This window comes from Natator depressus, chromosome 5 (genome assembly GCF_965152275.1).
Source record: "Natator depressus isolate rNatDep1 chromosome 5, rNatDep2.hap1, whole genome shotgun sequence".
In the NCBI taxonomy this organism is placed as follows: Eukaryota; Metazoa; Chordata; order Testudines; family Cheloniidae; genus Natator; species Natator depressus.
Window position 1 is genome coordinate 81,543,727 of NC_134238.1, and position 24,099 is coordinate 81,567,825.

Consider the following 24,099-nt stretch of genomic DNA (forward strand, 5'->3'; position numbering starts at 1 on the left):
TACAAGTGTTTCAGCTGGTGTACAGGCAAGTTGGCATGGGCCCCCGTGCATTAAAGGTGCAGTTTAATTTATGCACAAGCAGCCTGCAGTAGCACATAGAACCACATTGCAATGTATGGTGCTTTTCTTAAAGCCCAAACTCCGGGAGGCATGTTGTTACGGGAGGGATGTCGCTTTCTAACCCTCATGCCTCAACCCGGCCACACTCAACAACAGCCACCAGGTTTAAATCTCATGTTTTTTAGCCAATCTCGTGGCTGCTGGGCCCCGCCTGCTGCCGTTGGGAGGCTTGGGGGTGGCAGTATGGAGCTGGGCAGCCAGGGCATCCCTGACAGCGCTGCGGCGTCCCAGACTCTGCCTTGTGCCTGTTGCCTGGACGGGGAGCCCAGCAACAGCACCGCCTGCGTAGGGCCACGGAATAGAACACGGGAAATTTATTAGCCAATCACGTTTCTTTCTCCTTATTCCAGCCTAGCTACGCCCTCTGGCCCCTCACGGCTCCGGGGCACACCTCTGTCCGGAACCAGTGTTCAGGGGACACGGCTCTAGCGGGCACAAACGCCCGCTGCACCCGGAAGTAGCCTCGCCGCCGCCACCAGTGGAGCGCAAGGAAACATTCGGCGCAGGTACGTCCAGTAACGTCCTCTCCGCCTCGCCGCTCCGTAGCGGAGGCAGAGGAGGCGGTGCTGACACGCTACAGGGGCTGGAATGTGACCTGCCGATTTGCTCCTCATGAGCGAGTCGGGAGGGTGTGGGCGTGGTTCCGCTGGGCCTGCGACTGCCACTGTGGCGATGGGGAGTCGGGCGGAGGTGAGTGAGCGCGCATGCGCGATGCCCCGCTTGCTGAGCACGAACAAGAGTCAGTGACAGACTGCGTAGGGCAGGGTCCTGCGGCTCCGGGCCGTGGTATGTCCCTCCCCACAAGGGTTGGCAAGGCCCATGATCTCCCCTCGCCCTCCGTACCTGGGGCCTCCAGCGCACTGCGAGGATAGGGGAGCTTGGCCAGGTGCTGTAACAGGCTTAGGCCCAGCTTGGGGCAGATGGCGGAGTCCTGAGCTTGATATCTCAAGCCTGTCCTCAGAAATCACCGACTCCCCATGCTGGAGTAGTTGTGGGGGCTGCACTGGTGCTGCTTATCCTGTGCCTATAAGCCTGAGGCCTTGTCTACACTACAGCTTCAGTCAACATAACTTATGTCACTCTGGGGTGTAAATCCCTCCCCTTCCCAGTCACGTAATTTACATAGACTTAACTGCAGTGTCGACACTGCGCTATGTCAGCGGGAGATGCTTTCCCCTCAACGTAGCTTCTGCCTCTCGTTGAGGTGGACTAATTACGTCGACGAGAGAGCTCTCACCCATTTTTTCATGTTTTCTGTGTGTATTGTGTATATATATATATATATATATATATCTTCCTACTGTATTTTCCAGTGCATGCATCCGATGAAGTGGGTTTTAGCCCACGAAAGCTTATGCTCAAATAAATTTGTTAGTCTCTAAGGTGCCACAAGTACTGCTCATTCTTTTTATTAATATTGTACTGTACATAAGAACAGCCATACTGGGTCAAACCAAAGGTCCATCTATCCCAGTATCCTGTCTTCCGACAGTGGCCAATGCCAGGTGCCCCAGAGGGAATGAACAGAACAGGTGATTATCAGGTGATCCATCCCCTGTCACCCATTCGCAGCTTCTGACAAACAGAGTCTAGGGACACCATCCCTGCACATCCTCGCTAATATCTGGGGGTATAGGGTTTTTTGAGGGTTGGTTTTTTTTGTTTGTTTTTTTTGGAACCCTATTATAGTCTTGGCCTTCACAATGTCCTCTGGCAAAGAGTTCCACAGGTGACTGTGCGTTGTGTGAAAAAAATACTTCCATTTGTTTGTTTTAAACCTGCTGCTGTTTAATTTCATGTGATGACCCTTAGTTCTTGTGTTATGAGAAGGTGTAAATAATACTTCTTTATTTGCTTTCTCCACACCAGTCATGATTTTATAGACCTCTATCATATCCCCCGTTAGTCAACACTTTTCCAAGCTGAAAAGTCCCAGTCTTATTAATCTCTCCTCATATGGCTGCCGTTCCATACTCTTAATCATTTTTGTTGCCCTTTTCTGAACCTTTTCCAATATCCAGTATATCTTTTTTGAGATGGGATGACCAGATCTATGCTCAGTATTCAAGATGTGGGCGTACCATGGATTTATATAGAGGCAATATGATATTTTCTGTCTTATTATCTATCCCTTTATGAATGATTTCCAACATTCTGTTCCCTTTTTTGACTTCGGCTGCACATTGTGTGGATGTTTTCAGAGAATTATCCACAGTGATTCCTAAGGTATTTCTTGAGTGGTAACAACTAATTTAGACCCCATCACTTTATATGTATAGTTGGAATTATGTTTTCCAATGTGCATTACTTTGCATTTATCAACTGTAGACCAGTATGCTAAAGATACTAGGGTGCAGGCATTAATGCGTGCATTTAGATATAATACTTGCAAATCTGTATCTCAGAAGAAGTTGTTCATCTTAGGAATTTGAGGACAAGAAAAGCTTTCACCTTTTCTGTTGGTTAGAAGTAACCAATAACTTCTGTAAAACATTTCCCAATCACATAAGGTCTCCTTAACATTTAAAGAATAAGGATTTTAGAGAGTTTATAAAAGAAATCAGTTTAAATAAGAATATTTTTAGAATTCTTTGTGTGGGTTTAAAATTAAGGGGCTTCCCACCCCCCACCTCACCCCCGAGAGGTGGGATGAAGAGACCCACTTATATTACTTAGTTTACAGCTCTGATAATACATTCCAAGCACCATCTCCCTTTGGAGTATCCTGACTAAAGCCTTCACTCTTTGACACAAACAGGTCTCTTTCTAAAACATAAATATCATACAATGTTTGTTTTCTTGAGATAAAAATCATGTCTATACCAAACTGGTATCTTCTACAGGGTGGAAGTCCCCTGTTATTTGATAATCCCCTGTTGGTTGTTCGCCCTTTTGACCAAATGACTCATAGATTTATAACTTACCATTTGTAGTACACTTACATTTTGAAGTTAAACACTTCTAATAAATATTCTATACAAGGCACAACTCAGTAACTAACACATTTATACTATAATTTGAAAGATATCTATATAAGAAAATATGGAATGTTAAAACTAATTAGATGCTATAAAGATGCATTCCAGAGTCTGTGTAAATATACTTGAAGGTAATAAATATGGCTTTATGGCTAAGGAGGTATCCTCCTCTGACACTTCTGGTGCTTGTCCTTGGTTGACAGAGAGCAGAGATTTCCTAGGAATTTCCTTAATTAGCATGAACATTTCAACCAAAACCATAAGCATATGAATTATCCTATTCCATAAACATATGATGTTTATAAGTATCTACTAAAATTCAGTAAAAGCATAGGCATGCTTATAATAACCTTTAATAATAATAATAATTTTAATAACTCTTTTTGCATCTGTATTTGCATCATGTAATTCAGTCTTTTTGAGTGGATTCTCCTGACCAAAGACATGTCAATACCTACTGATCTTGCATGGGTTTTGCTGTACATTTTTTTTTTTTTTATGTTTACACTAAGTGGTTCTATTGAAAATGTAATGTTTGGACATAAGCTTTCCAAGCTGGTGTTTGAGGTCATCTTATTCATTCAGTTTTGTGACACTCTCCTGTAACTGAGTTGATTCTGTCAGTATTTCAGAACTATTGAACTATAGTCTGTCAGAACTGTAGTCTCTGCTGGTCCAGGTTTTTGGTAGTGTAGTATCTAATATTTAATAGTAAAACTAATCTCTGATGTTACCCATGATTGCCACTTAATTGGGTGGCTTTTACTGTACAGTTGTAAGCCCATATCCTGTAAACTTTTACTTTACGGGCATGAGTGTCTTTGTGCTGGTCTGTTTGCAGGGGTAGGGCCATAGAGGTCAAAATGGTGACTTGAAATAGTACCAGAACTTCTTTTGTGTCTTCAATTACAGTTGAACCTCAGAGTTACATACCCTCAGGAATGGAGGTTGTTTGTGATGCTGAACAAAATGTTATGGTTGTTTTCAAAAGTTTACAACAGAACATTGACTTAATACAGCTTTGAAACTTTTCTATGCAGGAGGAAAGTGCTGCTTTTAACCATCTTAATTTAAATGAAACAAGCACAGAAACAGTTTCCTTACCTTGTCAAATCTTTTTTTAAACTTTCCCTTTATTTTTTTTAGTTGTTTACATTTAACACAGTACTGTACTGTATTTTCCTTTGTATGTGTGTGTGTCTGCTGATGCCTGATTGCATACTTCCGGTTTCAAATGAGGTGTATGGTTGACCGCTCAGTTTGTAGCTCTGAGGTTCTACTGTATTTTAGATATCCAGAATTGTCATCTCTTCTGTGTTCTATATCTCTGTTTTATCTTAAAAAAGTCTGATCAAGAATTGAGATTACATTTCTGACAGAATGAGTCGACTCCAGCTGCTATGGAGGAAACAATAGAATGCAAACAAAATACCTTTTTAATTGCAAAAATATTAATTTTATTTAAAAAATCCTATTAACAATCAAAAAACATTTATTGTTGACTTGTATTTTGTTAACAGGTTTTGAAGCTTTTCAGAGCATTGCACAGAACACGGCGACAGGTTTTTAAAAATGATGCCAGAGCCCTAGAAGGTAAGATTTTTTGTCTTCCTAGTGGATCCTCTGCATCTCTACAAAAGCTCTAAGGACCCTCCTCCCTTCTGCATGCCCCTGTCATGAAGGTCTCTTAGAGCAGTGGTTCTCAGAGCCGGTCCGCCGCTTGTTCAGGGAAAGCCCCTGGCGGGCCGGACCGGTTTGTTTACCTGCTGCATCCGCAGGTTCGGCCAATCGCGGCTTCCACTGGCTGCGGTTCACTGCTCCAGGCCAATGGGGGCTGCGGGAAGGGCGTCCAGCACGTCCCTTGGCCCGCGCCACTTCCCGCAGCCCCCATTGGCCTGAAGCGGTGAACCACGGCCCGTGGGAGCCGCGATCGGCCGAACCTGTGGCTGCGGCAGGTAAACAAACCGGTCCGGCCCGCCAGGGGCTTTCCCTGAAAAAGCGGCGGACCAGCTTTGAGAACCACTGTCTTAATGCAACTATCATCCCTCTGTCTGAGGGGACTTGAACTAGATGGAACTGCTGTTGTTTAATCAGCTTAAGGGGTTCAGTCAAACAAGGCAAAGCACTCTTTCTTCTTTTGTGAGTGAAGTTTGCGTGTAGCCTCTGCTGGTCCAGGGAGCAAACGGATGGAACAATGAGGAGTCTTTGTGGCACCTTAGAGACTAACAAATTTATTTGGGCATAAGCTTTTGTGGGCTATAAAGCCACTTCATCAGATGCGTGGAGTGAAAAATACAGTAGGCAGGTATAAATATACAGCACATGAAAAAATGAGAGTTGCCTTACCAAGTTGGGGTTAGTGCTAACGAGGCCAATTCAATCAGGGTGGATGTGGCCCATTCCCAAAAGTTGACAAGAAGGTGTGAGTATCAACAGAGGGAAAATTACTTTTGTAGTGACCCAATCACTCCCAGTCTTTATTCAGGCCTAATTTGAAAAAACTTCAAAAACAGACTTCAGCGAAAAACTGCAGAACTAGAATTAATTTGCAGCCTTGACACCATCAAATTAAGCTTGAATAAAGACTGGGAGTGGCCGGGTCACTACAAAAAGTAATTTTCCCTCTGATACTCATACCTTCCCCACAGATGGAAGAGGTCATCAACTTGAGTCACAAGTGTGATAAAACAGATCACTACCACTGTGTTGTTCGGTTACCTAAGCAAAAACAAAGAAAAAACCTCATCCATTTAAATACTTCAGTTTGTCAGTCTTTTTGAGTTACTAGAATAAGAGGATGCATCATGATCACTTTTTTGATTAGAGCTGTGCAGAGAAACGTAATTTTGTGTCACGGAGGATTTTAATATTTTGAAATTTGGTTTTGTTCCAGTTGGGAACACAGACCAAAATATTTCCAAATTCTTCACAAGAGGGAGTGGGGCAGACTGCCCAGAGCAGTAGACCCTGGAAGCCCTGGGGTCTCCAACTTGGGGGCACTCTACTTGGCTGGCTGCTACAGAAACAGAAGCCCTGAGGTTCCCAACTCCCAGGCATGCCTCACAAAACTTTACTGAGCACTCTCTGTTCTAATACTAAGAAGAAATGGTCCTGGTCCTGACTGTACCTGGTTACAGGTATTTTTAACAAGTTTGTAATATAGTGGATGATGGTTTGTTTTTGAAGCAGATCAGTTCTCAATGCAAAGGTGTTGTTGAAAAGCCTTGGGGGAAAATTAGTGATCTTTTTCTGTTTTCTATTTCTATTTTTTGGAGAGATTTGAAGGAAAAAGGGGTGACTTAGAAAGGCATCTCTCCTATACTAAGTGTAAGCACTGGCATAGAAGAAGGTGCCAAGTGGAAAGAGAGAGAAGACTACAAAAGCAATGGTTGGGATGGAAAGAGCCAGGGAGAAGAAGGGAATGACAGAGGGGAAGAGCCAGTGGTGTAATTATACAGGGCTTTGAAAGTGAGTTTTAGAAGCCATACCTTAAGGGCTGATCTACACAGCTTTTTGTACTGCTATAACTATATGAGTTAAAAAAGTGATATAGCTCCCTAGCATGGACACAGGCAGATATTAATCTCCTTATATGAGCGTAGTTTAAGCTTGCTTGGTCTTGTGCAGTGTTCTAAAAAGCTTAAGCTATACCAGTCACACTCGGGGTCGTGCTTTACCTTTACTACTTAGAAGATTTTTTAGTAACCCAGAATAGTTATATTAGCACAGTAGCTGTGTGTAGACCAGCCCTATGTGGAAGAAAAGTAAGAGAGATTGAAGGTACATGGGAGATTAGCATGGTTAGAACAGTGTAAGAAAGGAACAAACTTCTTAACAGCAGCCTTTTGGAGAGAGTGGAAGGTGGCAAGATGAGCTGTATGCAGCCAAGCAAGGAGGAGATTTTTTTATAGTTCCCTTAATACATTTTTTTTCAATGTGTTAAGGAAAAAGGTCAGCATTATAATGAGCCTCCTTCCCTTGCATATGTTGTTTCAGAGAATTGTTCAAATATGAAGCATCCTCCGTCTAAAATTAGTGGGCTAAGAATGTCATCCCGTCATTGAGCAAATTGAGTGGTTGTGCATCCTGTAGTGCTTCAAAATGCTTTTCAGTTATATTGAGCTAAAGAAATATCAGTCCCAGTAGCTCAGTAGTTCATCTCTTCAGAAAGTAATTGTTTTCATTTGTTCACTGGAGTGTATATTTTATTAATAAGCAGAGAAACAATGTCAGTTTGTAATAGTCTCATTTCATCTCATGATTTTCATAGATTATTTCCCAGCACAGAGATGAGAGGGACACATCACTTACTGTTAGGGAGTTGACGGTCTATTTTAAACAAAATACCTTGGGCTCTGATTTCGGTCTCTTATAAGCCCTGTCAAAGGCAAATAAATTTGTTTAGTGCATAGCAGTCCACTGGGCAACCAAAATGCAACTTTTCACTCTGCAAATAAATTATTAGTTAACTGTTAAAGAACTTCATAAAGCTTGGAAGGCCAATTTCGTCCCTTTTTTGTACATTTATTTGTAAATTTTTTGTACATTTGTTTTTTTCCCTTAAAACAAATGGTTGAATATTTTTCTGTTAATGGCAGCAATCTGTCACTCACATGAGCAGGTCTGGAATAGAGGAACAAGGCAGGGAGGGAAATAATGATTAAAGAGTATTTGCCTCAAATTGTTGTGATTTTCCCCTTCACCCATCTCAGAGAAATAAGGGGGAATCTCTCCCTTATCCATGCTGCCCCTTACCCACATCTTCCCAAAGATTAAATTACATCTCTGGCTAGAATCAAGCCAGTAAATAATTTTGTAAACTGTAATATTATGAAAAAATGTTAAGTAGAACAGAACCATGGTTTTAAAATTGTAGTCTTGTTGATTTTCTAAAACAGTGAATCTCAGCCTAATCTGAGCGTGTCCTAGGCTACCAAACACCCAACTTGTTCATCTTTGTGTATGGTTGTTCTTAAAATGAGTAACACAACTCCATCACACAGTGAACATGCATATTTGAACTGAGCAGATACAAATACTAGTGATATATAGTAGTATTTTGAGCTTCTTTTTTTAAAAAACATATCATATTACAACACATTTCTGGTGTGATTGGTGTGGGAATAAAACATGCTATCACTCAAGTTCCACAGAGATCTTGAAGTACAAGGCTGTGTGGTCTGAGTGAAACATGAAGAGGATAGGTAGTAAAAGGACCATGGCTGTAGAGCAGCACCAACAAACAAGGGGCAAATTTGTCTCCTGAAGATGGGTTTTAGCTGCTAAGGAATGTGGGTTTTGAGCCAATGACAAAGAACTGATAATAAAGTGAGGAAATTTAAAAAAAAAAAAAAAAAAAACAACCGAAACAACTTTATTTTACTTGCCCCCTTTAGCTGCAAGACAAAAGATAAATGAAGAATTCAGAAACCATCAAGATGAGACCTCTTCTGAGAGAATAGCAGAGGTACTTTCATTGTGACGCTGTTCTCCGTTTTATACTATTAAGTCTAATAATACTTTACATTCACATAGCAGCATCTTTTATCAAAGGGTCTCAGAATACTTGGCAAACACTAATTGAGCGGCGCAACCAGAGCTTTGTGAATTTCAGAATGTTAATTTCATGAAACTTTGTGTACAAACTTATTTTCTATTTTGTGTCCTGCTTTCACCCTCAGTTTATGTAAAAATTACAGATGTCACTTTTCACATTAAAAACTGCAAGAAAAACAGTTTTCCATGTTTACAATTCAAAGCCATTTTTGTTCTGCCTATTTTCAAGTTCATAACAAAATTAGAATTGTTTTTCCAAATTGTCCATTTAGTGCAAATATTTTGCTTGTTTCTCCTTATGCAATCAAGCTAAGTATTAGACTGGTTATCAGAGTAGATGATCATTATGGGCCCTCTGGCCTTAAAATCTATGAATGACTCACTTATACTCACTCTACAGATGGGTGAAATGGGGCACAGAGGTTAAGTGACTTGCCCAGTGTCACACAGTGAGGCTACATCTTTGCTATGAGCTAGAGGTATGATTCCCAGCTCGTGTACATGTACTTATGGTAGTTCACATCAAAGTAGAATGAGTATGTGTATGCAAGATGGGAATCACACCCCCTAGCTCATTAGTGTAGATGTAGTCTGTTATTGGCAAAGCTGGCAATAGGGCCTAGTAGTTCTGACTCGTATCATATCACAAACTCCTTTCCTCCCAAATAATGAAGTGCTTGTGATTGAGTTGTTAATACAGATGCATTAATTATCTCACCTTTCTTTATCTCTCTGGTAAATTAAGGGACTACAGTGTAGAAAATCCTTTTAGCTCACTATATAATTCAGACTCTCCCTGCTGTTTGCAAAGTCTTTTTAATTAGCAATAAGATTATCAATTTTCTTGGGCCTGCAATTATTAACACTGAAACAATGTGAACTGGAGGTTTTATTTTACCATACATGCTGAAGAAGTGAATTAATTGTTGTCACTCTTCTAATTCAGCATATTTTCCAATTCATTGAATTCTCTGTTTAGAAATCCTCTTGTAGACATATGTATGCTACTCCTCCTGAGTCCACGAGGGGAGGCCTTAGAAGAAACCACATCTATATGTCAGCATATATTGTAGAAAAAAAACAAACAAAGACAATCAGTTCAGTACTTTGCATCCTAGCACCCACATATCACTGACGTTAACGCTTCTGAACATTCGTTCAGGACTCTCTGTAACGTGTCTGATTGTTGCTCAGCAACAGCAACAATATTTCTGTGCGTGTGTCCTAGGCATCAAGTTCTGTCTTCTATTCTATTTTTTAATTTAATGATATGACACTCTTTTAACTGATGTACAGATAAGATGCCAGGTAAAATTTCCAAAGCTACATTTGTACGGAGTGGTGATCTACAAAGTGCACATGTTTAATATTGACTCTTCTTTTGATGCTAGTTAATTGGCCTATTCACTGAGTGAAACATCAGTGGATAAAATTCTTGGTCTCCAGCAAGGCCATGATGGTATCCATAGTGGGGAAAAAAAACACAGCCTGTCACGTTTAATAATTTATTGTGCATTTATATGCTGAAGTGCCATTAATGCAGAAGAATTGGACCAAAGAGTGCTTTACAGACACAATCAAAACTGTTCGGCCCCAAGTACCTCTGTAGTTCTGAAAATCAGGCCTCCTATTCAGGTATCCATGTATAGACCTTGGTGCCTAACTTCAGGCATCCATTTTTCAAAATCTTGATCATATTTATTTGTTGTTTCATCCACTGCCAGAGTAGATTATAGCACGTTTTCCAGCCCATGACATTAAACAGCTTTTTAGGACAAGAAATGAAGAATAACTACCTGAGAAATTTTGCAATGTAAGAAACTCTGTTCCCCCTAGGCTTCTCACTTGTGCAGCTGTATACATTGCAGGAAGGTGCTGCATACAGATAAGTACTAGCCAATTAACAAGTACTGTCTTTGGCAAGGGGCATGCACATGGAGACCTCTGTCATGCTTCCTCTCCGATAGGAAAAGGATTACAGTGTTGTAACCACACACTCCCAATACTGCTGATCTCTAGGGAGAGGGGGACTGCCCCTTCCCCCAGCCACTCCTGCTGCTTTTGGTCTCCTTCTTATGGCACCACTGACTCCTCTTCTCAGATTGGGGAGGAAAAGAAGGGAGAGAAGTCCAAAACATACCAGAACTGTAAAGAACCTGACTGCCTGATGACAATTCTTGCAAGATGTTCCTCCTGGAGTTCAGGATAATTGGACACAAATTAAAATATAATTACTCTGGTAATCCACCTACCTAAATATCCTCCTACAGTTTCAATTAAATACAGTATTTTCTATTGCTGTGTGTGTTATCAAACAGTAGACTTTTTCCATCCCAGGCAACTGTACACCTGAGTGACTTATGTATCGATTCATAAGCACTTTGGGATCCTCCAGGATAAAAAGCACTATGTAAATACAAGATGCCCTATTATTCAGACGATAAATCAAATGTCGTCAGTATTTTTATATACTTACCAAACATGGCAAATGTCTACAAGAGTAATTTTGCACTGTTTTAATTGCTCTGTTTTTTCTTTACCAGCTTATGAAAATAGGTTCAGATGTTGAAGTTCTACTCAGAACATCTGTTATACAGGGACTTCACACAGGTTCTGACAGTCTGAGTAAGTAGAGCTGCCCAGCATCTCCTTTTTTTTCTTTTTTAATGGTATTTAGAACTGTGCTGAACGTCAGTGACAAAACCTGAAACTGAGGGTGTGTGTTTCCTTTTGTTTTCGTGTTGTATATTATTTATCCCAAACTTGGGCCAGGATCATTTAGATTTGAGAGGCTAGGCTGAATTATGGTGTCTGGTGGAAGATTTGTGATGCTTGCTTGATTGGTTTTGACCCAGCACCAGTCAAAACTTTGCAGTATTGGGTTAATTCAAATCTGAAATTGTCAAACTCAAAAAGTGAACCAGTATAAACCCCAAAAAAGTCTTGTACAGGCCCTCAAGTTTCCCATAGTCCTACATGTGATTGGTGTTCCCTCTAAGCATGCATGTTCATGGCTTTCAGGCATCCCAGAGAGCTCAGTCTGTGACACACTTCAGGAGAGCCTTCACCCTCTTCCTTCTTTCATCTCCTGTTGCGGGGAAGCCTGTGCCAGCTCTGAGCTTGCTGGGACTCCTGTTGTCATTATCACCATAAAAATTGCCCATTTCCCCCCTCTTTCTGCATCTGCTGGGGAAATGGGCACTGTTGTAGGCACCTGCTCTTGCTTTGTGTTGCCACCACTGTGGGGAAAATAGATACAGTCTCAAGCAGCTCCTCTCCATCTCCTACATTTGGGGAAATTAAATTCTATCCCAGATGGGCCATCCCTCTGCTAAGGTGAGAGAATGAAGAAAAGGAAATAATGTATGAGGACTGAGTGTGGGTCAATAAGGAGTGAACAAGGATGAGAGGGAGAAGGAATGGGATTGGTAGAGGCTGGCCTTAAGCTCTAGGAGTCATTTATCTCCCATGTAGGAAAACTAAATTAGAGTCAACATCATGAAGTTCTGTATCCTGAAACTTTAATTGATATGAGTGCCTTTTATGTATTTAACTTTCTTTGTCTATTTTCAATAAAACTTAAACCCATGCATTGTGGATCAGTTTCACATATCCATGTATGTCAGAAGTGTGTTCTAGATCTGACTCAGGTTACAGGGAAAGTCTAAGTGCTCCCTGTATCATTTTTATGTCTCTTCTTTTGTGTAATAAACAGTGACAAACTCATTTAAGCAAGGTGTCGTCCTTTCTGTCAACTTCCTTAATGCCTAATGGTACATAAAACATTAAGGATGTCTCTTTGGAATTTCTAACTTGTTAATGTTTCCTCTCTGTCAGTCTTGAATGAGTTCAAGCTTTGCCTCTTACTCTGTGTTTAACAGCATGTAGCATGATGGGGCCTCTAAGCACCACCTTAATGAAAATTTTTACTTTTTCTTCATATTTGTTTAACTGGCCAGCTGAAGTCATCCTGAGTATTAAAAAAAAAAAAGTGTGAAAATTATGCATTAAGTGTATGATTTGGACTGTATGTCAGATTGAGAAGGCTTTGGATCCCTGTACCCAAATATGAAGTTGTGGTCTATGGTTTGAAATCCCCTTTTTGCAAGAACAATAAAGAAATTGGGCATGTCTATCTCTTTATTCTTCTGCTGTTTATTTCTAGGTTCTCCTAAGTAAAAGAATGGAATTGTTATAAAGGAGATGGATCAAAGGGGTCATTCTAGAAGTTCAGAATGTAATGAATAGTAATAAAGGTAAATAGGGTACTCCTATTTACACGTTCACATTATAAAGGAAAAAGGAGACATTCCAGAATGTTAGAAAGACAGCAATTTAAAACTGATAAAAGGAAAGGCATCTCTGTTTTACGCAATACATCATTAAGTTGTGGAACTTATTGACACAAAATACCTTTGAGGCCAAGAGCTTGGAGTTCAAAAAAGAAAGTAGATGTTCAGCTGCATAATGAAAGAATTAATGGTTACAGTAGATGGGATAAAAGCAAAGCGTTTTTTAGAAAGCATACACAAACCCTTATGCTTCATGGTAATAGGCCAATTACTAAGTGCCAGAGGCTAAGAAGAGTCTTTCTCTGTGAACAGGGTATTCCATAACTATCCAGTAGTTGGTTTGTTGCACCTTTCTCTGAAGCGTCTGGTACTGATCACTATCATCCAGCATGCTGAACTAGATGGACCTACAGTTCTATGGCATTGACTACCTTCCTGATCTCATCGGTTGTTCTTGGAATACCATTAAAGAGTTTATGAAACTGTGATCAGAATATTATGCTGTCATGCAGAGAGGGATATTAAGATGCACTTCATTGGGAAGGATTACATTTTCATAGAAACTAATGTCCTATATTGTTCTCTAAAAATATCCTAGGTGTACTCTTTTTTTTATTTCTGCCAGCACTGGACAGTCATGTCTGAAAAAAGTTTTAAAAATGCTAACGAAAAGAGATTTGCAGCTAAGAGCTTGTTAGTCACATTATTCAGAATCTCACCAAACAGATTTTTTGAGACATTGCTGTGCAGCCTGTCAAGTCAAATTATCCACTGTTGTACAAGAGAGTTGGCGCTAGTCAACTTATTTTTATTTTGCAGAGCAAACTGATACAAGCAGAGCTTTTCTCACCCTAATTTACCAAATACGCAATGCATCCTGATGGTTTTGACTTTGGGTTTGCTATAGTGATGGGTGAGATGTGTGCCAAACTTTATTTTTCAGTGAGAGGTTAGGAGGTTCTGTCCCCATCAGTCTTTTTTTATTTGTCCAAGTATCAGAGGGGTAGCTGGGTTAGTCTGTATCCACAAAAACAATGAGGAGGCCAGCGGCACCTTAAAGAGTAACAGATTTATTTGGGCATAAGCTTTCATGGATAAAAAACCCCACTTCTTCGGATGCATCAAATAAATCTGTTAGTCTTTAAGGTGCCACCGGACTCATCTTAGTTTTTATTCGTCCGTTCTTCCTCCTCTCTCCTGTTCGATACTTGTATTTCTCTCTCATGCACACAGTCTTGTCCCTAAAATGTAGAGGAAAAAAATACATGTGAACACTGGGGCACAAATGTTTCCTTCATAGGTAAAACACAAACAAAATATTATTCAATCCATTTAAAAATGTGTTAAATACTGTTTTAGTACCATGGTCAGAAAATGAAAAAGAAATGCAGCTTCAAGGGAAGCAATTTCCTTGCTTTTTCTATAATATATGGAAAAACAGCATACTTTGGATGAGATGTGACTGATTACACACATGGAATGGAATTTGGAGTGTTTTAGAAGTTTACTGTACCTTTGTTTAGTACTTGCCTGACTAGTCAAAGTACAGGATTGTGTTTGCGGCCATGGTGCCTCAGCTTGTAAGTGGTGCCAGTTGTACAAATCTGACAGCCCTCAGGTGCAGAACTCCCAAGTGGATATCCAAGGAGCCAGATGGTCAAAACTTTATTAGAGCCAAGGGCAGTTAGCACAGTGCACAGCCAAGAAAAATCCAACACACTGCTCTTTTCTCCTGCAATAAATGTCACCTGATGCTTGATTTTTCTGCTGTTCTTAAAAGAACAGGTACAGCATTGATAAATGTTACAGATTGTAAAGGAGGTGTCTGTATATTTTAAAATACGTTTTAAATACATTAGAATCAGGACTGCCAGAAACGTTATAATTTGATATCCTGTTTTGCTAATATGTCTTCACATGAGAAATGGCTAAATGTAGCAATGATAGACAGTTAAAATATTTTCAAGGATGTTTTTAACAGCAAATTAGGTGGAGGAGGTGGAAGAGATTTCTGATGAACAGAAGGTAAAATGTTAGTACATTTTTGTTGGCTTAGGAAATTACAATAGTGCTTATTCATTGCTTGTAAAAATATTAAAGGCCATGTATATTTTTGTAGATCGTTATGATAAAATCAGTAAGAATAATATTTTTTTTTTGTTTGTTACAGTGCTTATACCCAGGAAAGATCTGCTACTAGACAATGTTCCTTACTGTGATACACCAACACGAAAGCTTTGAAACTTCAAGGACTAAAGTACATCTTTTTTTTTTCTTTTTTCTCAAAACAAAATTAATTTCGTGGAACAAAATCCTTGAAAACAAGTAGCTGAAATCTCTGTGTTCAGACTAAACTTAGAAAATATTGAATCCTTTTGGCAGGAAACAAAGATTAACTCAATCCACTGATTTGTACTCTGAACTGGGAAGGTGAATTTGAGAGAATCAAGATTGATGTTCTGTGTTTCAGAAGGACCCTTCTCTTCATTTGGAAGGATTACATTTCCATAGAAACTAAAGTCCCATATTGTTTTCTAAAAATATTCTAGGTGTACTCTTTTTATCTCTGTCAGCAGTGGGTATTGTCAAATCTGAAAAAAAGACTCCAGAGAAAATGTTTAATTGTGTTTCGGAGGTTTTGCAAAGTCAAATAATAATAATAATTACAAATAGAAGTAGAGTGTTTAGTCCTGAAAATATTTATTTATAAATTCAAATATATTGACAAACTGATACAAAATAATGGTGAAAAAACATACTATGCTGTCTAGTTATCTTTTTAAGTATAAATTGCACCACAGATCTGTGTTCTGAAATTGTCATTAGCTGTACGATAGTGCACTGGTAGCATATGAGAGGGTTCTTAAAGGCATATCTAAATAAATTATCAGCCTTCACAGATAGCACGAGTCTGTGTTTATATTTTTAATGTGCAAGGGTGACACAAGACTGTATTGGGTTTGGCTATTTGGATCACACTGGAGCAAGGAAACTTAGTCAGCCTAACAAATTGTGCTATGTTAAGTAGACCATAATGCTAAAGAACTTGCATGTTATGACCATAGATTGATTTACTGAGGCATTTATCAAAAATAGAGGCTGGTTACATTCAAAGTGGTGATCGGTAATAACATGGCTGTGTATGCATTTTATTGCCGGAACCAATCATTTTAGTTTCAAAAAATATTTATTTGGAATAACCTGATATAAGTACTGTCAGTGAGGGAGTTGCAACCAACCAGTATTTGATAGATACATTTTGATAGAGAGAAATGATTTGGGGAGGGGGAAATCTAGTTAGATTATTCAAATGAATGTAGTAGCAAAACTAACTACATAAAATGTAAAATGTTCATGCTGACTCACAAAATTGCCTTATCCTGTCATTCTTCAAATTAGAAAGTAGTTATACATTAACAATCTATTTTATTATACTTTTTTGTAAATTAAAATTCAATCTGAAATTCTTTAATAAGCAAGGTTTCAGAGTAGCAGCCGTGTTAGTCTGTATCCGCAAAAAGAACAGAAGTACTTGTGGCACCTTAGAGACTAACAAAGTTATTCAAGCATAAGCTTTCGTGGGCTACAACCCACTTCATCGGATGCATAGAATGGAACATATAGTAAGAAGAGATATAGATATACATACAGAGAAGATGGAAGTTGCCATACAAACTGTAATTAATTAGCCTCTTACAGTTTGTATGGCAACTTCCACCTTATCTGTGTGTGTGTGTGTGTGTGTGTATATGTGTATATATATATATGTATGTATATGTGTATATATAACTTCTTACTATATGTTTCATTCTATGCATCTGATGAAGTGGGCTGTAGCCCACGAAAGCTTACGCTCTAATAAATTTGTTAGTCTCTAAGGTGCCACAAGTACTCCTGTTCTTTTTAATAAGCAAGTGTCAAGCAACCTGATTTCCTGACATTTATCTTATTTAAAGTAACGTTTATTCAACCTACGTCACCTTATTTCATTTTTTTAAAAAGAGCCATCTAGTTCTTGCTGTTTCACTAGCTACTATGGGCCAATTGACTTCACTTTGACTTGGAGCAGGCCCTACTGAAAGTATATATCGAAGTTTGTATATATAAAAAACATACTGATATCAACAGTAGATGGCAGTCTTCCATATATATTAAGGAAGCTGTACACAGTACAAGTGAAAATAGTTTTTGTGAGACGATATCACTCTAAACTTGTGCTTCTTCTGCCACTGTGCACATGTCTGTTTGTTTAGTCCTTGATAGGCAATATACGGAATAGTATTGAATAGAAATCAACCCATACTTAAACTGATCAGTGTGCTGTCAGTGTGTCATTATTATTGAAGTGTGCACTCCCTTTGAAAGGAAACATACACCTTAATGGATCCTCTAATGCAGTGAGTCCCTACACTGTTGAGTAAAGATGGTTCCAGATTGTGTCCCTCAGATCCACACCTAAAAAGGTCCGTCTGCATGGATCTCCTGCTTGCAGTGCACAAAAGTGGCAATTTCCCTTGACGCTGCAGATAGCTGTCTGTGTAGTATCTATGGCTACTGAAAGGACTGAAGGGAGATACATTATTTTCCCGCCATGCTTGTGAAGAATATCTGGAAAACCCTAAATACGTATGAAATTTTCTGTGGTCCTCTTCTGTGCAGTGCACTCTCACACCAGGAGTGAAAAGGCCAGGGGCAGCTGCCAGTAAAGGAAGATCTGGTATGTGGTTCCAGTGGAGCTGGAAGGCAAGTCAACACTAATGAGGAGGTACAGGACCACCTCATGGGTGGCCCAAACCCTCTGTTTGTTCTTTGGTTTGGGTGGATGAATAACTTTCCCTCAGCCTTGTGAAACAGTTGGGGAAAATTCAGTGGGACGGATTAGCTGATTTTAGGGGACTAACACAGGGAGAACCTAACCAATAATCAAATATCATGGAACTGCAGATTCAGCATCTTGCATCATATTCCAGACATGGCTATCATCCTGCATGGAATTCCATGGGCACTCTTTGTACCTCAGTTTCCTTGTATATTGTAATATATATAAAAACTCTAGAGCTGTTTTTCCCTGAATAATATATATAGCTGAAACCCCTCAGAGTTTTGCCCTTGGTTTAATGGACATAGGATTGTAAGAAGAATTGCATCAGTGCAGTCTGCTTATGGTTCTACTGCATTAACATTATATGCTCCTTGCTGTCATCATATATTCCTGGGCATTGGACCCACAGTGGAGTTTCAAATGTGAGGAGGAAAGAAATCAGTCTTGACATAGAGTGCCGTTAATGCAGAACATTGCCAAACCCAACTGGTTGCTCTTGAGTCTTAAATGAGAATTGAAACCCAGAACTGGTTTTGAATTGGTAGGTGACTCTCAAAAGGTCTGTGAGCAGAGCCAGCCCTAGACCAAATGATGCCCCAGGCAAGGAGCATCGTCGGTACCCCCCGCACCATTTGTTAAACTTTTTAATACCTTATTTTTTATTGCATTTGTAGGCCATTTCACAACTTTGGTGAATGATTTCCATATGTGATTTATCCCTGTCACACTAGGATCTGTAAATCTCTTTATTCATGCCGTATGTAAGCAAATTAAAAAAAATGGTTTCCTCTTATAGAACGTAAGAACAGCCACACTGGGTCAGACCAAAGGTCCATCTAACCCAGTATCCTGTCTTCCAACAGTGGCCAGTGCCAATTCCAAGAGGGAATGAACAGAACAGGGAATCATCAAGCAATCCATCTCCTGCCCATTCCCAGCTTCTGGCAAACAGAGGCTAGGGACACCATCCCTGCCCATCCAGGCTAATAGCCACTGATGGATTTATCCTCCATGAATTTATCTAGTTTTTGGTTTTTTGTTTTTTTTTTTAACCCTGTGATAGTCTTTTTAATTTTAAGACTACTTTTTAACTTTAAGAAAACTTTTTAATTTTATGAATAACTGAAATGTACTAACATCAAGAAATGGAACTGTGCACCAACATTGGGTGGACCAATATTAAATAGTGTTACAGTAGGTGACAGCCTTAGAATATTAACCCTAGGTCTTTAGTTCTAAAGGTCGCTTTTCTCACCTTTGCCCCTGCAAACTGAAGCCCAGCATCAGAAAGAGCCAAAGACTGGCCAATGGCATTTTCAAGTGATAAAATAACAAGTGATGTCAGACTCTCGTCAGCCATCGTCGATCAAAGACATGGTTAATGAGCCTGAACTTGAAAAAGCTGCACTTACCACTCGTGACTATGACTGGCGGTGTGAGCAGAATCCTCAAAGCAATCTACACATTAGGAAAAGCATCTGTCAGCTCTGCATCATGAGTAAATTGGAGAACTTGGAATGGTGAGTGCTTCCCGTGTGGAAAAATGTGACTGATGTCCAATTCAACATAAAAACCCTGTATCACTGATGTCCAAACATTCCCCAGGTGGCAACGTTCACTGAAGGTCTGTACAATTGTTCACGAGTGTTTTCCTGTCCACTGGCAGCTTACTAAGGTCATACAAACTCCCCAGGTCTTTTTATGTTGCTTTGTTTGTCTGAATCTTTCTTCAGTGGACACTCAAGCAGTGTTAATGAGCAAGCAGAAAAATTCTCTTTTGAATTTTTCTTCCAAGCTTTCCATCACCTCATCTTTGCCCTCATAACCAAACTGTCTCGTCTTCCGCTGAATACGAGTTTCCTTGAAGACCGACTCAACTCCTAAGTTTTCTGCCATTTCTTAGGCAGCAGTGATGACATCTTCAAATCTGACAGCAAAGTCTATGTTCCGCAGTCTTACAAAACCATCAAATGTTACTTGTTAAGCATGGCAAAAGAAGTGATAGTATTAAGATAGGGTTTCGATAGATATGTCTGATGTCTTATTAAATATGTCCTTTATTAGTAGCTACTTACACTCTTCAAGACTTAAAATACAAGTACTCTTTCACAGTTACACAAAGTAAGGTTCACAGTATTGCAGCTGGGCTCTCGCTTAACTTCACTTTGTTCTTATATCTCACTGACTGACTGGCAATACCCTGCCCTTATATAACTGCAAGCTGACAACATTCTAGGAGGTTCAAGGAAAATCCAGTTCTCAGAAAGTCTGGAAGGTTCCACGAGATTCTACAAAGATCCAAAACATTCTAAGAGGTTAGTGAAAAATGAATCCACATACGGAATACTTGAAACTAGGGCTGTTGATTAATCTGCTCTGAAACTGTGAGATGCTCTGAACCTCCTCCAAGGTGCTGAGTGCCATGGGGCAGTGATCTCCAGCCGGTGTAAATTTTCATAGCTCCATTGACTTCAGTCTCATTATAGGCTTGAGCCTTATCATCTGTTATGCCCTCAAAGCATTGGACTAGGCTCAATGCTACAAGCCTTCACTGCAATTGTGTGTATTGTAGTGGAACTGTAAATAAGGCAATTCAGCTTCTAGTACTGGCAGTTCCTTACACTTCCTTTACAAAAGGGGAAAAAATACTGACAATTGAAAACTAAAAATAAAGGCTGACCAACTATTACAGGAAGAGCTGAGTCCTAGTACTTCCCTGTCTGAGATAAAACTTTCCAAAATATTTGCAATAGAAAATAGTTTATCCTAAAACTTTCAATTCAGTTTGCTGTGAAATACCTTGATCATTACTGTTAAATAACCGGTCACAAATATAATTAAAGTCAAAGTACCATGCAATGATAAGGTTGGTATTTTACAGACATGAAGGTCAGGAAATTCACAGTCCTGGTTACTCTAGCAGTCAAACTTTGCCCTGTTTTAGGTGTGTGGTATATGGTATTGCTCTATGTGGTGTCAGCTTTAATGCTAAATTCTGTGTGTACAATGTGCTGGGGAGACCGTAATTGTGTAACTCCTGAATTTTTCAGATTTCATATGTCAGACTATTCACACACACACAAAGTTTTCCTGGGTTTTGTTTTGTTTTTTTAGGGAAAAAAGGGGGAAGAAATAATTATGTCTAAATGGGTTGCTTCTTCCATCTGCAAATTTTCCATTTAGTCAGCATTGTTCATGTTCCAGTGTGTGGCTGAGAAAGAAGTAAAACAGTATCCACTTTTCAACACTGCTTTTCTCATAAAGTGTATACCTCTGCTTTGTCTCTCCCTTCACTGAGGGTCCAGTCCTGGACTCAGGCCACAGCCCAAGTAAACAGCCTGTGCAATGGAGAGCTCTGTAGACCTCAGGGAGAGAGAGAATCCTCCCTCATAGGCTGCAGTGGGTGGCAGGGCTGCTCTGTGGCACTGCTACTGCAGACTTAATAGTCCCATAACTGCTGCCCCCTCCTCACCTCTTCTGAGGGGAGGGGTCAGTGGAGGTGGGTGGAAATTGATCTGCCTGCCCCAGGACACCCTTTAGGTTATGAGAAACTTGGGGTGTGGCCTCCCTTCCTGGGCTTCAGTACGTTGCCTTCATGCTTTCCATGCAGCAGAATTGCACTGGTGGAGAAGAGCGGGCTCTGACCTGTGTAGTATTACTTTACAGATTGTGGCTGAAGAAGGGACAATCATCAAAAGGTCAGTGCACAATTTCCTTCCTATTGTCAGCATATATTTAAGATCAGTTTTGTTCTCTTGTTCAAAACAGCTGTCTTGTGAGTGTGTAGATCTTTATCCATCTAGTCACACATTTTCTATTCTGATAGACTGTTGCACTGTGCTTCAAAATTATCACTGACAAAGACAGATACAGCCTGAAATCAATTCTTGGTGAAGGGTCTTAAGCCAAAAGCCATGCAAGCTATATGGCATATAGTTGAACCAGGGTCTGTGAAGTACAGTGCATTTAGGGAGAAGAAGGGAGGAACTTGCTCTGTCTACATGCCTATCTATGTCACTACACAATATAGCCTTTAGACAGTAACTTCCATTTGACGTGGTGACTTCAAAGGCTGTGTGTACATTAGGTCCTCCAGCAGTTTGGCCAAAATGTCACACTAAAACAGCAGGGAAGATATCTCTTGTATGAGAGCATAGTCAGAGATGAAAAAGAGAGAATATTTACCCAGCTGGAAGTTGTCCCTGAAGGAGTTTCCCTGTATGGGCAAGAATGTGCCCGATTTTTGGTCACTGCTATTTGATTATGCAAGTGGGTTCCTCCTTAAGAAATATTCCCTGAATGTAGACCGTGATCTTGGAAATGCGAACAGACAAGTGGTTTCTGACCGAAATCAGTGGAGTATAAGTCTGTGGGAGGCTCCTGTCAGACAAATAATGAATATGAACCAGTCATGTCAGTGCTCTGAAAAACAGAAATGGCTTTTGACCAAAGAAAACAGAGATGTGAAACGAAAACAAAGTGCAAAACAAATGAGAACATGAATGAGGATGAGGACATCAAAATTCACAGAAGGAAGATTACAGAAAGCAAGCTGGAGAGAGATGGAGAGGAAAAAAATTACTGTGTTCCAAATGGTTCTTTAAACACTATTTTAACTATTAATCATATAAAAGTTGCTTAAACTAATGGCTACAATCTGTAATGTAGCTAAAAGTTTAAGGTGTACTGAGTATCTGTGGAGCAAGGAGATACAAAAGATAAAAGCGAAGAGAGAGAACAGGTAGTTATGGCTATGGCCTGCCTTTGGCCGTAATTCTGTTGCACTGAATATATTCAGCATTATGAAGAGAAAGGATGGTCAGGGTATTAGCTTAGAATTTTGGATAACTGGGTTCAATTCCCTGTTCTGCCCCAGGAACTCTCTGTGACCTTGGGCTAGTCACTTTGGGCTAAATCCATAAAAGGGATTTAAACTTATCATTGCAACACCTAACTTTTTGGCACCTTACTATCCATTGGAGTCCACAGCCTTTGGCCAGGAGCTTAGGCTCCCTATATGATGCATAGGAAGAGTTAGGTGCCTAAGAAGGGGATTCACAAAAGCCAGCATGCTGAGCCAGGAGTTGCCTAAGCTAGCTACCAAGGAGGGAATTAGGTGTCTCATGGAAGGCACCTCCCTCCACTTGAGATTCTCTGCCAAGATCCCTCTCCTGAAGTTAAGTACCTAAGGCAGGTCAGCCCTTTCTCATGTAGAATGGGAGAGGAAGATATGGTAGTTGAATCCAGGTTTCCTATCTCCCGTGAGTGCCCTAACCACTGGGCTATGGACTGTTTTGGGACAGACTTTCTCAGTCTCTTCTGTTGAAAATGTTCCACTGTGTATAAAATAATTAAATAGTCTAAATAGGGTCAGATTGGCTCTATAGCCCAGTGGTTAGACACCCTCCGAGGAAGTGAGAGGATCAGGTTTCAATCCCTGCAGAACTGTAAAGTGCAGAATATGCAGAGTCCATTTGCTGGATGAGTGATTGCTAAATAACTCAGGCTACCTGAGTGTCTGCCTACCCACCTGTTGGCTGACAACAACTAGAAATACAAAATTGGTTCCAGCACACAGGTCTCGTGAAAGAAAAGGAAGTCAAATACATAAACAGTATTTTCACATAAGATGACAGTCACACAGGGCCTACTGGCTCACAAGGCTCTAACCTCATTCAGCTGGTAGGCAGACCTTCTGTATGCAAGGTTATTATGACTAAGGACAGTTTTTTCCACAGGAACAAGTGCATCTTTCTTCTCTATTGTGTTTGTGTTGTGTTTGTCACTTCCTTCTAACTGGTGGCACAACATTTTCTCCCAGCACCTCCCTCCAGGAGTATGATTCTGCTTCTCCAATACAGGCTGCAACAATTTTCCTTCCTTTTTTCTATTATGCTGCCTTCAATATGTAGGTGATATTCCTCTGAAGTTCTGTTGCATCCAACCTGGCTAGCGCAGTTGATCTTTTCCCAGGGATTGGCTGCGGTTGGAGATTGGATCAGAGCTAGCATGCTGAGACTGAGGTAACGTTGGTTTCTCAGGGGAAAACAACCAGAGGACGTAGCAACAGTTACAGTAGCTCTCTCAGAGGGAATTTGCTTGCCTGTTGTTTCTCAGTTTGGAGATGGCAAAGAATCTTCAGATGGTCTGCCCTTATTATTGGAGTGAAATACTGCAGTTGTAGTCCACAAAAGAGAAGCCCAAAAGAGAAACAAATGGTATTAAAGCATCAGCTCCTCAAAGCATGTGCCTTTCCCAAGCACAATTAGCCTGAAGGTCTGCACATCAGCTAAAATTGAATATGAAGATAAGGTTCCCATCTTCCTAGGAG

The 24,099-nt window shown here is 40.1% G+C and overlaps 1 protein-coding gene across 1 annotated transcript; it reads left to right on the forward strand.

Annotated features, from left to right (window-relative positions):
• The first annotated feature begins 449 nt into the window (after nucleotides 1-449).
• LYRM7 (LYR motif containing 7) lies at nucleotides 450-16,389 on the forward strand. Its single transcript, XM_074954046.1, has 5 exons — nucleotides 450-810; nucleotides 4,619-4,691; nucleotides 8,495-8,565; nucleotides 11,198-11,279; nucleotides 15,117-16,389. The coding sequence occupies exons 1-5, from the start codon at nucleotides 733-735 to the stop codon at nucleotides 15,185-15,187; spliced, it is 375 nt and encodes a 124-aa protein (XP_074810147.1). The 5' UTR covers nucleotides 450-732; the 3' UTR covers nucleotides 15,188-16,389.
• The last annotated feature ends 7,710 nt before the right edge of the window (nucleotides 16,390-24,099 follow it).